Source organism: Paroedura picta, chromosome 2 (genome assembly GCF_049243985.1).
Source record: "Paroedura picta isolate Pp20150507F chromosome 2, Ppicta_v3.0, whole genome shotgun sequence".
Taxonomy (NCBI): domain Eukaryota; kingdom Metazoa; phylum Chordata; class Lepidosauria; order Squamata; family Gekkonidae; genus Paroedura; species Paroedura picta.
The window spans coordinates 184,864,013-184,880,029 of NC_135370.1; the positions used below are offsets into that span (position 1 = coordinate 184,864,013).

Below are 16,017 nucleotides of genomic sequence, written 5' to 3' on the forward strand. Positions count from 1 at the left end.
GAAACGCCCTGGTTGGTGTGATGCTGTAATGACTGTTTTCTGCCAGCAGGTGTCCCTGCAGTGCCACTGGGCTCAGCATTCACCACAAGGGGACATTCAGCGCCGAAGCAGCAGGCAGTGAGAGAAAACAGGCACAAAAGTAAACATGTCCTTTGGGGAGGTTTTCAGAAAACAATACCAAAAACTGTAGTAGGAGATGCTTCTGTTCACACACTTCTCAATCCAAGTGGCCAATCCTCCAGATGAAACAGAATTTCAACTAATCCAAAGGAGCACAGAATCATGGAGTTGGAAGGGACCTCCAGAGAAGAGAGGAATAAGAAGAGCCCTGCTGGAAGAAACCAGGGAGGGCCCATCCAGTCCAGCCTCTTGTCTCACACAGGGGCCAGCCAGTTCCTCTGGAGGGCCAGCAACAGGGCAGAGAGGCCGAGGCCTTCCTAAGGACATCAGGAGAGCCCTGCTGGGTCAGACCAGGGGTCCCTCCAGTCCAGCCTCCTGTCTCACACAGGGGCCAGCCAGTTCCTCTGCAGGGCCAGCAACAGGGCAGAGAGGCCGAGGCCTTCCTAAGGACATCAGGAGAGCCCTGCTGGGTCAGACCAGGGGTCCCTCCAGTCCAGCCTCCTGTCTCACACAGGGGCCAGCCAGTTCCTCTGGAGGGCCAACAACAGGGCAGAGAGGCCAAGGCCTTCTTAAGGACATCAGGAGAGCCCTGCTGGGTCAGACCAGGGGTCCATCCAGTCCAGCCCCCTGTCTCACACAGGGGCCAGCCAGTTTCTCTGGAGGGCCAGCAACAGGGCAGAGAGGCCGAGGCCTTCCTACGGACATCAGGAGAGCCCTGCTGGGTCTGACCAGGGGTCCCTCCAGTCCAGCCTCCTGTCTCACACAGGGGCCAGCCAGTTCCTCTGGAGGGCCAGCAACAGGGCAGAGAGGCCGAGGCCTTCCTAAGGACATCAGGAGAGCCCTGCTGGGTCAGACCAGGGGTCCATCCAGTCCAGCCTCCTGTCTCACACAGGGGCCAGCCAGTTCCTCTGGAGGGCCAGCAACAGGGCAGAGAGGCCGAGGCCTTCCTAAGGACATCAGGAGAGCCCTGCTGGGTCGGACCAGGGGTCCATCCAGTCCAGCCTCCTGCCTCACACAGGGGCCAGCCAGTTCCTCTGGAGGGCCAGCAACAGGGCAGAGAGGCCGAGGCCTTCCTAAGAGCATCAGGAGAGCCCTGCTGGGTCGGACCAGGGGTCCATCCAGTCCAGCCTCCTGTCTCACACAGGGGCCAGCCAGTTCCTCTGGAGGGCCAGCAACAGGGCAGGGAGGCCAAGGCCTTCCTAAGGACATCAGGAGAGCCCTGCTGGGTCGGACCAGGGGTCCATCCAGTCCAGCCTCCTGTCTCACACAGGGGCCAGCCAGTTCCTCTGGAGGGCCAGCAACAGGGCAGAGAGGCCGAGGCCTTCCTAAGAGCATCAGGAGAGCCCTGCTGGGTCAGACCAGGGGTCCATCCAGTCCAGCCTCCTGTCTCACACAGGGGCCAGCCAGTTCCTCTGGAGGGCCAGCAACAGGGCAGAGAGGCCGAGGCCTTCCTAAGAGCATCAGGAGAGCCCTGCTGGGTCAGACCAGGGGTCCATCCAGTCCAGCCTCCTGTCTCACACAGGGTCCAGCCAGTTCCTCTGGAGGGCCAGCAACAGGGCAGAGAGGCCGAGGCCTTCCTAAGGACATCAGAAGAGCCCTGCTGGGTCAGACCAGGGGTCCATCCAGTCCAGCCTCCTGTCTCACACAGGGGCCAGCCAGTTCCTCTGGAGGGCCAGCAACAGGGCAGAGAGGCCGAGGCCTTCCTAAGGACATCAGAAGAGCCCTGCTGGGTCAGACCAGGGGTCCATCCAGTCCAGCCTCCTGTCTCACACAGGGGCCAGCCAGTTCCTCTGGAGGGCCAGCAACAGGGCAGAGAGGCTGAGGCCTTCCTAAGGACATCAGGAGAGCCCTGCTGGGTCAGACCAGGGGTCCATCCAGTCCAGCCTCCTGTCTCACACAGGGGAGAGCCCAGGGGTCCATCCAGTCCAGCCTCCTGTCTCACACAGGGGCCAGCCAGTTCCTCTGGAGGGCCAGCAACAGGGCAGAGAGGCCGAGGCCTTCATAAGGACATCAGGAGAGCCCTGCTGGGTCAGACCAGTGGCCCATCCAGTCCAGCCTCCTGTCTCACACAGGGGCCAGCCAGTTCCTCTGGAGGGCCAGCAACAGGGCAGAGAGGCCGAGGCCTTCCTAAGGACATCAGAAGAGCCCTGCTGGATCAGACCAGGGGTCCCTCCAGTCCATCCTCCTGTATCACACAGGGGCCAGCCAGTTCCTCTGGAGGGCCAGCAACAGGGCAGAGAGGCCGAGGCCTTCCTAAGTACATCAGGAGAGCCCTGCTGGGTCAGACCAGGGGTCCATCCAGTCCAGCCTCCTGTCTCACACAGAGGGCAGCCAGTTCCTCTGGAGGGCCAGCAACAGGGCAGAGAGGCCGAGGCCTTCCTAAGGACATCAGAAGAGCCCTGCTGGGTCAGACCAGGGGTCCATCCAGTCCAGCCTCCTGTCTCACACAGGGGCTAGCCAGTTCCTCTGGAGGGCCAGCAACAGGGCAGTGAGGCCGAGGCCTTCCTAAGGACATCAGGAGAGCCCTGTTGGGTCAGACCAGGGGTCCATCCAGCCCAGCCTCCTGTCTCACACAGGGGCCAGCCAGATCCTCTGGAGGGCCAGCAACAGGGCAGGGAGGCCGAGGCCTTCCTAAGAACCTCAGAAGACCTGCTGGGTCAGATCAGACCAGAGGTCCCTCCAGTCCAGCCTCCTGTCTCACACGGGGGCCAGCCAGTTCCTCTGGAGGGCCAACAACAGGGCAGAGAAGCTGAGGCCTTCCTAAGAACCTCAGAAGAGCCCTGCTGGGTCAGACCAGGGGTCTACCTAAAATCCAACATCCTGCCTCATGCAGTGGCCAGCCAGTTCCTCTGGAGAGCCAGCAACAGGGCAGAGTTGCCAAGGCCTTCCTAAGGACACCAGGAGAGCCCTGCTGGGTCAGACCAGGGTCCATCCAGTCCAGCCTCCTGTCTCACTCAGGGGCCAGCCAGTTCCTCTGGAGGGCCAGCAACAGGGCAGAGAGGCCGAGGCCTTCCTAAGGACATCAGGAGAGCCCTGCTGGGTCAGACCAGGGGTCCCTCCAGTCCAGCCTCCTGTCTCACACAGGGGCCAGCCAGTTCCTCTGAAGGGCCAGCAACAGGGCAGAGAGGCCGAGGCCTTCCTAAGGACACCAGAAGAGCCCTGCTGGGTCAGACCAGGGGTCCATCCAGTCCAGCCTCCTGTCTCACACAGGGGCCAGCCAGTTCCTCTGGAGGGCCAGCAACAGGGCTGGGAGGCCGAGGCCTTCCTAAGGACACCAGAAGAGCCCTGCTGGGTCAGACCAGGGGTCCCTCCAGTCCAGCCTCCTGTCTCACACATGGGCCAGCCGGTTCCTCTGAAGGGCCAGCAACAGGGCAGAGAGGCCGAGGCCTTCCTAAGGACACCAGAAGAGCCCTGCTGGGTCAGACCAGGGGTCCATCCAGTCCAGCCTCCTGTCTCACACAGGGGCCAGCCAGTTCCTCTGGAGGGCCAGCAACAGGGCTGGGAGGCCGAGGCCTTCCTAAGGACACCAGAAGAGCCCTGCTGGGTCAGACCAGGGGTCCCTCCAGTCCAGCCTCCTGTCTCACACATGGGCCAGCCAGTTCCTCTGGAGGGCCAGCAACAGGGCAGGGAGGCCGAGGCCTTCCTAAGGACACCAGAAGAGCCCTGCTGGGTCAGACCAGGGGTCCCTCCAGTCCAGCCTCCTGTCTCACACAGGGGCCAGCCAGTTCCTCTGGAGGGCCAGCAACAGGGCAGAGAGGCCAAGGCCTTCCTAAGAACATCAGGAGAGCCCTGCTGGGTCACACCAGGGGTCCATCCAGTCCAGCCTCCTGCCTCACACAGGGGCCAGCCAGTTCCTCTGGAGGGCCAGCAACAGGGCAGAGAGGCCGAGGCCTTCCTAAGGACATCAGGAGAGCCCTGCTGGGTCAGACCAGGGGTCCATCCAGTCCAGCCTCCTGTCTCTCAAAGAGGCCAACCAGTTCTTCTGTCAGTCCACAACAGGGCACAGAGGCCGAGGCCTTCCTCCAATGTCGCCTCCTGGCACTGAGGTTCAGAGAACTAGTGCCTCTGAATGTGGAGGTTCCCCTCAGTCACCACAGTAGACAATTCATAACACAGAACTAAAAAGTTTGATGGAGCCGAAAGACTGTCCATCTCAAACCTACTTCACCCTGCAGGGTGACCTAAAGCATCCCCGGCAAATAATCAGTCAAATCTCTGCTTAAGCTCCTCCAAGGATAAGGCAAACTACAGCATCCTTGGACAATTGATTCCATCCCTGAACAGCCCTTACTGTTAAAATGTTTTCCCCGATAAAAAATTCCCTTTAAATCCATTATTACGGGTCCCCCTGCCCATTGAAACAGCTCCCTACCCCCTCTGAATGACCTAAACCCAGTAATCCTTCCACCCCCCCCCCTTGATCTTCCCGCACAATTGGCGGCATAAACTCCCTGCAAGTGAAGCACAAGTTTGTCATCTGCCGATTCTTAGCAATAAAGACGCCAAGCCCTTGGCTCCCACCTCCTCCTCTTCCTCCTCCAGCTCCTTCTCGTGGATGTCCAGCTGGGAGAGGTCGATGGCCAGTCTCCCGCCCCTGTTGTCCAGCCAGGTGTCTTCTGCTGGCTCTGCAGGTTTGTGCTCCATGGCGTAGGGGTCTGTCCTCTCGGGCAAGGGGCTGACCACCCTGGGGATGGGAGGCACCGGCTTGGTTCCGTTCAGGCCTTTCCGTGAAGCCGGAGACCTGACAAAGGCGGGTTTGAGCTGGATCGGGGGAGTGTCCTGGGGCTTGGCCTCTGTGGGAGGAGGGAAAGGCACGGGAGCAGTTAATTTATTTATTTGATTTCTATACCGCCCTTCCAAAGGCAGTTTACATACAACATGGGGGATACATGGAACAAATGAATATATAACATAAACAAATACAGCAACAACAATAATCTAAATAACACAGAGATCTTCTTAAACAATATTACAGGAACGGAACTTAGCTAAGGCCCCTTAGCAAAGCCTTGTGGGAGTGGCGGGCTATAAGTCGAAGAAAGAAAGAAAGAAAGAAAGAAAGAAAGAAAGAAAGAAAGAAAGAAAGAAAGAAAGAAAGAAAGAAAGAAGGAAAGAAGGAAAGAAGGAAAGAAGGAAAGAAGGAAAGAAGGAAAGAAGGAAAGAAGGAAAGAAGGAAAGAAGGAAAGAAGGAAAGAAGGAAAGAAGGAAAGAAGGAAAGAAGGAAAGAAGGAAAGAAGGAAAGAAGGAAAGAAGGAAAGAAGGAAAGAAGGAAAGAAGGAAAGAAGGAAAGAAGGAAAGAAGGAAAGAAGGAAAGAAGGAAAGAAGGAAAGAAGGAAAGAAGGAAAGAAGGAAAGAAGGAAAGAAGGAAAGAAGGAAAGAAGGAAAGAAGGAAAGAAGGAAAGAAGGAAAGAAGGAAGGAAGGAAAGAAGGAAGGAAGGAAGGAAGGAAGGAAGGAAGGAAAGAAGGAAAGAAGGAAAGAAGGAAAGAAGGAAGGAAAGAAAGAAGGAAAGAAAGAAGGAAAGAAAGAAGGAAAGAAAGAAGGAAAGAAAGAAGGAAAGAAAGAAGGAAAGAAAGAAGGAAAGAAAGAAGGAAAGAAAGAAGGAAAGAAAGAAGGAAAGAAAGAAAGAAAGAAAGAAGGAAAGAAGGAAAGAAAGAAAGAAAGAAAGAAGGAAAGAAGGAAAGAAAGAAAGAACCAACCAACCAACCAACCAACCAACGAGGACAGACTGGTTCAGGCCATGGAGAGGATGTCTGAGTGGGGACCTGTTGTCGGTCTCAGGCAAATGCCTGCAGGAGGCTAGGTGCTCTGGTGCCAAGTAGGGCGCTAGTAGCTTGGCTTGGCTTAAGACGATGTTTAGGCCACATCCTAAGTTTCCATCCCGCTCTACAAGTGTGAATGTTGCTCACGGATTTCCACCAATGCCCTCCGGCTGCCGCAGACCCTGGACTCTGCCCTAGGCTGCATGCCACCTTTACCGAGCCCCACCCCCATGAGATGCCTTCTAGGCGACAGCAGGAAAGAGGAGAGTGAGAAATTTCGTTCTGCCAGAGCGCCTCTGCTCAAAGGACTCGGGAGCCAAATTCTTGTGGCCAGAAAATGCATTCCCTGAGAAACAGGAGGAGTCGGTCACGTGGCTGACTGCCAGCCTCACGGACACGGACTGTGCTGGGGCCGCAGGCCAGAGGAGAGGAGGCGTTTTCTGCTCTCGCCAGGCCACGCCCTACCCCACTCCACCAAGGCCCAAAGTACAGCTTCTATGAAACCTAGAGAGGATTAGGGCAGGGGTCTCCAACATGGTGCCTGTGGGCGCCAGGGCACATGCCAACCCTTTCCTGGTGCCATTTGCAAAAGGGACAGGCCAAAAAACGTCCTGATTGGCTATGCCAATGTCAAAATATACATTTTACTAGGGGCCAAGCCCGTTGTATTCAGGAATACAATGGGTGCTACATTGGGGGGGTGGGGGGGTGGAAGAACTCTGTAGATGGCCTCCCCCTCTTCCCAGAGCCTGGAAAGGCTGCAGGATGGAGGACTCCGGAAAGGGAACTCACCGGCAGGGGCAGCTCTCATGCAGCAGGGATCTGCAGCCTCTGAGCCTCAGGAGGAGGAGGAAGTAGTCAGGGAAGTGGGAAGGAAGGTGATTGGCTGGCCGCTGGACAAACAGGCAAGCTGGTTGGAGGAGGAGGCCCTCAGGGGCGGGACAGCAGCCCTAAGTGGGTGTTAAGCGCTGAGTGGCACTTAAGCCATGAGACAGGCTCCTCCTCCAAGCCCTTCCCAGAAATATATTATGTGGAACAGATCTGGCAGCAACTGTAGAGTTGCCATCCTCCAGGTGCTGTCTAGGGATCTCCCTATACGAAAGAGATCAGTTCCCCTGGAGAAATGGACCCTGTGGAAGGAGACCCCACTGTGCCGCCTCCTCTCCTTCTCCGTCTTCCTCTCCAGTAATTTCCCAACCCAGAGACGGCAACGCTAAGCAGCTGCCGGGCGGATCTCACAAGGATCTCCAGGGCGTAACTGCAAGCAAGCTGCAGCAGTCCTTCGGGGGCCAGCCGTTCTGCGGCTGGGTCCAGCCTGGCAGGGCAGAACCCCAAAGACCAGGGGGGGGCATGTCTCAGGGGCTGGGCTGGTCTCAGGGGCTTCAGGGGGCTGCTCTGGCCTCGTGGTGGGCTCCGCTCTCCCCAGGGCCAATCAGAGGGAGCGGCACGGCTATTCTTCCGCAGCCCCCCTCCTTCTCGGCTTCCCTGCAGCACCGGAAGGGGAGCAACCCCACTGAGCCGTTCTGGTTCCATGAATGCAGCCCGACCTGGCCTCAGGGGAGGGCTCCACCTTCCTTCTCCACCCCCCCCCTGGCACACTGGAGCCCGCACAAGGCTGCTCTCACCTGGGCCCCCTCCTGCCCCCGGGCCGGAGAACCTCTTCTGGGCGGTCGGTTTCGGAAGGCCCTCGAAGCTCTTCAGGGGCCAGGAGTTGGAGAAGCTGACCCCGTGCGCGGGGGACTTCTTCAGCGGATCCGCCGGCGCGGAGGCGTGCTTCGGGCTGTGGCTGGGCGAGGAGAAGGGGTAGGACGGAAGGATGAACGCCCCCGGGGTGGTGTGGGAGCCCAGGGGAGGCCGAGTGGGCTCAGGGGGGCTGCAGAAGGTCCGCAGGGGCTTGCTGGGGAAACTGAGGCTGGCGCGGATGGCGTCTGAGGGAGGAAGGCAGAGCAGACAGTAAATTCAACGGGGGCAACCAAGCCAGGCAAGAAGCTCCCGACCCCTGGGCCAGCGAGGCTGCCGGACGGGGCCACCCAACCTGCCTGAGCCCACAGGCTCTTTCCCATTTCTTCTCTGAAACAAGGTAAGGAACCAAAGAAAGCCACAGGGGAAGCAGGCGGCTCTGGGTTTCCAATTGGCCTTTAAAAACACAGGGAGCTAGAATCCCTGGGACAGCCCGACAGGGAAGGGGCGCTGCTCAGCAGCAGAGCCCCTGGCTCCAGTTCCATCCAGCACAGGATGGGAAAGGCCGTTCTCTGCCTGAGGCCCTGCAGACAGCCAAGCGGGCTGAGAGGCAAGGGCTCCAGTTCTGGCTACAGGAAGGTATCGAGGCGCTTCCTATGTCTTCAGCCACAGCCAGAGGGAAGCCAGCAAATGGTCCCTGATCCCGGGATCTGTCCCTGCTGCACCACTGGGGGGTGACAGAGCTCCCTCACCTGCAAGCGCCTCTCCAAGGGAGGGAGGGAGGGAGGGAGGGAGGAGGTGAGCACCTGCACATGCTCTTGAAGAGGACAGGGAGGGGAGCCCATCAATGTCTGGAAATGAAGGCTTGACCTTGGGTCCGTTTCCCTGCGCAGCACTCTGCCTTTAGGAACCACAGTTCCTGTTCTTCTCTATAATTGCACTTTGCAGAAGCCCCATCTAGGGAGGCTCTGACTGCAGAACAGGGAAGCATTCTGCAGGAGAACTTCCAAAGCCACCAGCGCTGGTCAGAGCCCCCCCCCCCCCCTTTCAGGCTGGCCCCACCCTGGTCAGCTCCTTCCAGCTTCCTCTGCCAGCAGAGCCCCCCCCCACACACACACACACACAAAGTGTGCCACGCCTCCTGGCAGAGGCCCCGCGGGTGCAGAGATCCCGCAGGCAGCAGTTCTCCAGGTACCTGTCTCATGCCGGGGGTGACTCAGCCCGAGAAACTGCAAGTCGGAGTCCACGCTCCCGCTCTTCCCGCGCAGGCTGAGCAGCCCGGGTTTGCCCGACAGCGGAGGCTGCTGAGAGGCCATCGCCCCTGTCAAGGACAAAGGAAGGGCCCGTCAAGCAAGCGGCCGGGCGCTGCTGGCAGCCACAGATTCCTGACGGGTCCATTAAGGGACGAAGAAGAGGCACCCAGCTCTGCCCAAGGGATTCTGCACGGGAGCTGCCCAGAAAGGCCTCCTGGTCTAATCAAACGGATGACAACAGAGGAAGATACAGATTGAAGCAGAAGGTTTCAGAAACATGCAGAACTCAAGGGAACCAGAGACTCTTTCACTACAAAGGGCACCACAGACCGTCTGCCGAACGAGGCAGGCCACTAAGCGAGTCGGAGGCTGTGCCAACAGAAGGAAAGGCAGCATGCCCAGGCTTGCCCCGGCCTTCCCACGAGCCTTTTCATGAGCCACGGGGGGGGGGGGGGCAGGAAGGATTAAGGCTGGTTATTCATTACAGCAAGAGAAAGGTTTTCTTTTAGAAGCCACTGAGTTTCAGAGCCCTTTCCAAAATGTGCTGATGGGTCTAAATTCTGCACGAATGACTTTATCAGCCTCCTGTGCACCACCAGTAACATGCACTCCCCACATGACCCACCACATCCCCTCACATTGGCATCAAATACCATGTAGGATTAACCAAGGATAGAGAGGCCTGTGGCTCATGGATGCTGGAAGCTGATCCTGCACTGAGCAGGGGGTGGACTAGGATTCTAGGAGTCTAGTTCAGCAGTGGAAGGGGCTGCCTAAGGAGGTGGGGAGCTCCCCCTCACTGGCCGTCTTCAAGCAGCGGCTGGACAGATCCTTCTCCTGGATGCTGGAGGCTGATCCTATGAAAGTGTATGCAGAAACACCCCACCCCAATTCTTGACATCTTCATATGAACAAAGTCAGACATCGGGTATAGCAAGGCCAGTATTGTGTACTGCAGGGGGTGGGGGGGCATTGCCTTGCCTGTGGAATTTGGAGAACTGCGAGTGAGCACAACCACCCAGCGGCTGTCTGTGGAGCACAGCCAACCCCACAATGCTGGGAGGTTTCAAACCAAGCGCCTTCATACAATCTACCGCCAACATTATCAACTGCCAAGGACTGAAGCTGGGACCTTTTGCCTGGAAAAGAGATGCTCCACCACTGAACCACGATCCGTTCCCTAAAGGATCTCAAGGGGCAGATCGTTTTCGGGGGAGCCATGCTGGTCTGCCTTACCCAACATCTGCAACCACACCTCCCAAGGAGAGCCCACCCCCTCTCGCCCAGGACTTTAAAACTGGGCTCCACCTTCTTCCGAGCGGAAGGAGGGAAGTGAGGAGGACCGGAGGCAGCCCCATTCCCCACTGGAGAGAACAGACCTCACAAAGCTTTATTACGGAAGTGACTCTAAATGGGGCAGGGGGTTGGACTAGATGGCCTGTATGGCCCCTTCCAACTCTATGACTCTAGGAGTCTATGATTCTATGTTCTCTGGATGGAATGCAGGAACCTGCAATGCAGGAACCGGCTCAGTCTCTAAGCCAGGGGTAGTCAAACTGCGGCCCTCCAGATGTCCATGGACTACAATTCCCAGGAGCCCCCTGCCAGCATTCGCTGCCAGGGGGCTCTTGGGAATTGTAGTCCATGGACATCTGGAGGGCCGCAGTTTGACTACCCCTGCTCTAAGCCAGGGGTCCCCAGCGTGGTGCCCACGAGTGCCTGCCAGCACCTTTCCTGGTGCCCACTAAGTCTTGTTAGAAGGGGGGAAGAGCCAGGTGCAGCTCTGGAGATCTGACTGGTTGAAAATGCTGGCTGGACGGCAGCTGCCCTCACAGCATGAGAATCTTAGGGTGACCCGTGGTGGCCATTTGGGGGGGCTACCTCGGCCTCTGCCAGCCACAGCATGTGCGAATTCCAAGGGTTCCTCAGTGGGAGCGGCTTCCTCAGGAGGTGGCGGTCTCCCCTGCTTTGTGGCCTGGGTAGCCATGGGACAGGAATGACGATTCTGCGAATGGGGAGTGGGTGGGCTGAGGGGATGTTGTGGGTGCCTGGCTCTGTGGCACGCCCAGGGAAATGCCAATCACCCCTTTGAGGTCAGGGAGTGAATTTCTTCGAGGCCAGGCTGGTTTTTGGGGGAGGGGGCATCATCTGGGCATGGAATTGGGGCCACTTGTGGGTGAGCAGGTAGTTGTGAATTTCCTGACAGCTGCAGGGGGTTGGACTAGATGAACACGGAGGTCCCTCCCGCCTGTATGATTCTAGGAGTCCACAGGCTCAAAAAGGCCCCTGCTCTAAGCCTCTCAACCCCCTTCCAACTGCATTTGTCTCTCTTACTCATCATCCTGTGACAGTTATAGAAAGCACAGAGCAGCAAGCACTCAAATTAAAACAGGAAAGCTACCAGCAAAGACATCTAGTTGAAGAAGAAGAGTTGGTTTTTATACTCCGGTTTTCACTGCCCATAAGAGTCTCAAAGAGGCTAGACAATCCCCTTCCCTTACCCTCCACATAACAGACGCCCTGTGAGGGAGGTGAGGCTGAGAGAGCTCTGAGAGAACTGCCCTAGATTAGATTTTTTGGGGGGGGGAAGCAAAGCATCTGTATTGGTACTACTCCCCTTTGCTTGGGTCATCAAGAATCCAACACTTTTCCAGAAAGGGCCCCCTTGCCTGGTTTCTATGACAACCACAGCGCGGATTCCTGCACAGAGGAGCCCCATTAAAGCAGCCAGCTCTGCCCCCTTCCCCCCTTCTCCGTCATTTGGCAGCTCCATCTCATTTCTGAGGAGCATGCAAAGACTCCCGACGGTTTTGTGCGGAAGGATTAAAAAGTTTGGCCCATTTCCCTGGCCAGGCCTGCTGCATTCTTGCGTGTGGTGGGGTCTGTGCAGCAACCCCAGCTGGCTCCTCTTGGAAGCAGGACGAACGGGTGAGTGTTTGCTCCGGGAGAAACGCCTAGAAAAGGCAGCTGAGGATCCATGCAGGCCAGACCCCACACAGGCTGCAGCCCTTCTCGGTTCATGGGCAGCTGAACTTCCTCCCCCTAAACTGGGCAGCCCAGGCGACCGGAGCCAGGCCATAGCGGTCAGGAGCTGAGTCCACCTTTGAGTGGAGGAGCATCCAGAGCAGCCTCCGCGAGGGAGGTGAGGGCGATGGATCTGAGCTGCCCGATGCCCTTCACGATGCCCTTCACGGCATGAGAGGCGAGATCCCCAGGGACAGAGCACAGAGACGCTTGTGACATTCCAGGCCAGTGAAGAAAATGTGCATTCCCACTGAGCGTTCTCTCAGTCAACAACCAAGGAGGCTAAACAGGAAGGCCAATTCCGGGCCCAGATTTTAAAATTAAGCCCCTAGAAAAACACCTGCCTTTTAACCCACACTAGCACAAGTCTGAGGAAGCGAACCAGGGCCAAACCTGGCTAGTAACCGGACAGGAGACCAGCAAGGGAACCCAGGCTCATGGCAAACTGAAAGCCTCTTCCCTTCAAAATCCCACAAGGAGTCACCATTAGCCACTGCCGACTTGAGAGTAATCAATTATTGTTCTTTTATTATGCTGCAGTTGCTACTGGAACATTAAGAGGTTTTGTTCTTTTTTCCTCCCAGGTGACACGAACGAGAAAGACAAAAGTGTCAGGGAGACAAAAAAAAACCCAAACGTCACTCTGGACTCAGAAACTCTCCTGCAGAAGCTTTCTGAGCCTGTGGTCATTCTTGGAATGTTCAGAAAGGGAAACGACCACTTTAAGAAATGTCCTCTCGGGCAGGGCAAGGGGGGGGGGGGCGCGGTTTGGGGTTCAGTTGCCAAGACTGGGGAGCCCTTTGCCACCTGCACAGCCAGAGGTCCACAGAAATGACACTGTTGCCCCGCTTGAACTTAGTACCTCACTAGCCTGTTAGCAGGCCGAGGGGGACCCCAAGCCCCCCCAGATTTCTGTTCCATTCAAGCCCCTTTGGACCGACTCCTACAGAAGGAAGCAGGCAGCAGGAAACAGACTGACTGAGGCTGGACCCCGGGGCAGCAGGCAGGAGAAAGGCGAGGTGTGGACTAGACCAGGGGCAGTCAACCTGTGGTCCTCCAGATGTCCATGGACTACAATTCCCATGAGCCCCTGCCAGCATTTGCTGGCAGAGGCTCATGGGAATTGTAGTCCATGGACATCTGGAGGACCACAGGTTGACTACCCCTGGAATAGACGGTCCTGGTGCTCGCTCTCCTTCCTCTTGGCACCTGGTGGGGCACACCCCCTTTCCTCACCCACTCTGCTTGCCACACAGCAGCAGGAAGCAGCCTGAGCCAAGGACAGCATGAGCCATTCCTGTGGGACTCCGTGAAATTGCCAAGAGTCCTGCAGGCAGAGGCCGCAAGGGAAAGGCTGTGCTCCGGAGACAGTGTGAGAGCAAGCCCCTGTCCCCGTGAGAGGCGGCCTTGGAGAGGACAGTCCCGTCTCCTCCGCGTTGCATCCCACTCTGTCCCCAAAGCATGACCCGGGGCACCCAAGGACCTCACACACATTCTGCACTTTGCGCCCCACCGGCTTACCCTGAGAAGGCCTCAGTCTTGGAGAATGGAAGAAATCTTTCGATGGCGAGAACTGCAAGAGGAGCACAAAAGAGGAAACGCTGAAACGTGGCCACCATCCACACCCACCCTTGGCCTTCGGGTGGGCGGTTAAAGTTGCCAGGCGACAATTTTGACCCCTTTGAGATTCTCCTGTGCATGCAGGCACCACCTGCAGGCCTCAAGGTGGTTCTCTGGAGAAAGAGCACCTACGCGTTCTAAGTAAGTATATAAAAGGGGAACTGTCTACTTTCTACCCTCCAGCTCCACCTCTGTGTGCCAATTACCTCTGGAAGGGGAGGTCTGCCCTGGATCAGACAAAGAAGGTCTCCCAAGTGCTCCCTCCCAACCCCCCCCCCCCGCATCACCCTCATTCTGCCAACAACATGCTGAGAAATACCTTTTCCCACCGAGTGTTAATCTGTAACAAACTCAACTCAGTGGAATGCACCAAAAATTAATCATTACACCTGTTTCCTCTGTGGCTCCAGAAAAATTTCAGACCCGGAGAGAACCATCCAGCCTTACGACTTCCTTTGCATTACATCAAGCTAATCCATAAATCCAAGGGAACAGCTAAGATTTATTCTTCGTGGGCGGGGAGGGCTTGTTGGACAGCAGAAACCTGGAAAGTCAGGGAAATGGGTGTGTTGGGGGGAAAGGGGGGGAGCGAGTGTGTCTCAGTTTCCCCAACTGAGTAACTGGGATGGATAGGGGACAGTTCTACCTGCGGTGACTTTAAGAGAATATTTCTGTCCAAACAGCACTCTTTTGTTTGCTACAGAAGATCTTTCCACCCTCACATTTAAATTTTTTATGCCTCTACGCAAAACTTTACAGTGGCCCAAACAGTGGCTCCCCAATGTCCAGGGATTACAGTCCCATGCCAGCATTTGCCCACCCTGAAAGAAGATGCCTGTGGCATGCGTGCAGGAAGGGTCAGCAGGCTGCAACTCATTCTCAAGCATGGTCAGGGGATTTGTAAAAGCCGCTTCGTTTCCCCACTGGGAGAAAGGCAGACGGGGAATGAAAGAGAAAGAAGCAAGCCACAGGACATCTCATGGCCAGCAGCAAGCAAGCGGAAAAGGCTTTTCCATCTTCCCAAAGATGAAGACTTTGGGGGAAAGGCTGCCAACTCTGGGTTAAGAAATTCCTGGGGATTTGGGGTCAAGCCTAGGAAGGACAATGTCTGAGGAGGGGAGGGAGCTCAGCAGCAAAATGATCCCCTCCAGCCCACCTTCAGAAAGCTAAGCAGGGTTGGGCCTGGTCAGCACTGGGATGGGAGACCTCCAAGGAAGTCCTGGGTCGCTACTACTCAGAGGCCGGTAAGGGCAAGCCGCCTGGCAACGTCTCCCGCTAGGAAAACAGCCACAGCAGGAAGTGACTGCTGCCTCCCTGCTGCCCCAAAATTCCTCACTGCCCCCCTGGATCTAGGGGGACCTTACAACCCCTAAACTACAACATGCTGAGGATGATGCACAACAAAATAAAATAATTTTTTAAAAACCTCGCTATCATAATGAGAATCACAGATTCGTAGAGTGGTAAGGGACTTCCAGGGTCATCTAGTCCAACCCCCTGCAGAATGCAGGAAATGGCCACAAAGCCAAGCGCCAACCTAATCCCTTCTGCCCTCCCACCCACAATCTGCCGAAATTCACAGGATTAGGATGTCTGCCAAATGGCTCTCCGGCCTCTGTTTAAAAACTTCCAAAGAAGGAGAACCCACCACCTCCCGAGGAAGCCTGTTCCACTGAGGTCAGTAACTTCTTCCAGATGTTTAACCAAAAATCTCCTGAATTAATTTCAACCCATTGGTTCTGGCCTAACACTCTGGAGCAACAAAAAACAACTCTGCTCCATCTTCTATATCAGGGGTAGTCAACCTGTGGTCCTCCAGATGTCCATGGACTACAATTCCCATGAACCCCTGCCAGCAAATGCTGGCAGGGTCTCATGGGAATTGTAGTCCATGAACAACTGGAGGCCCACAGCTTGACTACCCCTGTTCTATATGACAGCCTGTCAAGTATTTGCAGATGGTTACCATATCACCTCTTAGTCGTGCCCTCTCCAGGCTAAACAGACCAAGCTCCCCCAACCTTTCTTCATACGACTTGGTCTCCAAACCCCTCGCCATCTTTGTTGCCCTCCTCTGGACACGCTCCAGTTTCTCTACATCTTCAGTTGTGGTGCCCAAACCTGAACACAGGACTCCAAGTGAGGTCTAACCAGAGCGGAGTAAAGCGGTAACATCACCTCCCGTGATCTGGACAGTATACTTCTTTCAATATGGGCCAACATCCCATTTGCCTTTTTAGCCACTGAATCACACTGCGGACTGTGTCTCGCCCACACTGTGTCTCGCCCACTAAGACCCCCAGATCCTTTTCACGCGTACGACTGCCAAGACAAGTCTCCCCCATCCTATAGTGATGCATGCGATTTTCCCTACCTAAATGCAGAACTTTACATTTGTCACTACTGAAATTCATTTTAGGCCAGTTTTCTAGCCTGTCAAGATACAATACAAATTCTGGTAAAATACAACAAAAGGCAGTTTTTCAAGAGTGCTGCTGCCTTTCTTTCTACAGCATTTCTTCCTTACACACCCTTGAAACACACTCCAGCAACAAAAGGA

General features: G+C 56.2%; 1 protein-coding gene across 2 annotated transcripts in view; it reads right to left on the reverse strand.

The window, feature by feature from the left end:
• The window catches only part of TOGARAM1 (TOG array regulator of axonemal microtubules 1), a 49,129-nt gene that overhangs the window by 28,222 nt on the left and 4,890 nt on the right, over positions 1-16,017 (reverse strand). For both annotated transcript variants that reach the window (XR_013228626.1, XM_077324151.1), the window contains exons 2-5: positions 13,359-13,410; positions 8,756-8,881; positions 7,506-7,808; positions 4,642-4,913 (exon numbers count right to left, since the gene is read on the reverse strand). Coding sequence is in view for 1 of the 2 variants with exons in the window: in XM_077324151.1 (XP_077180266.1) it covers positions 4,642-4,913; positions 7,506-7,808; positions 8,756-8,881; positions 13,359-13,410 (753 nt within the window). In the remaining variant the exon portion in view is untranslated. The remainder of the gene's footprint in view (positions 1-4,641; positions 4,914-7,505; positions 7,809-8,755; positions 8,882-13,358; positions 13,411-16,017) is intronic.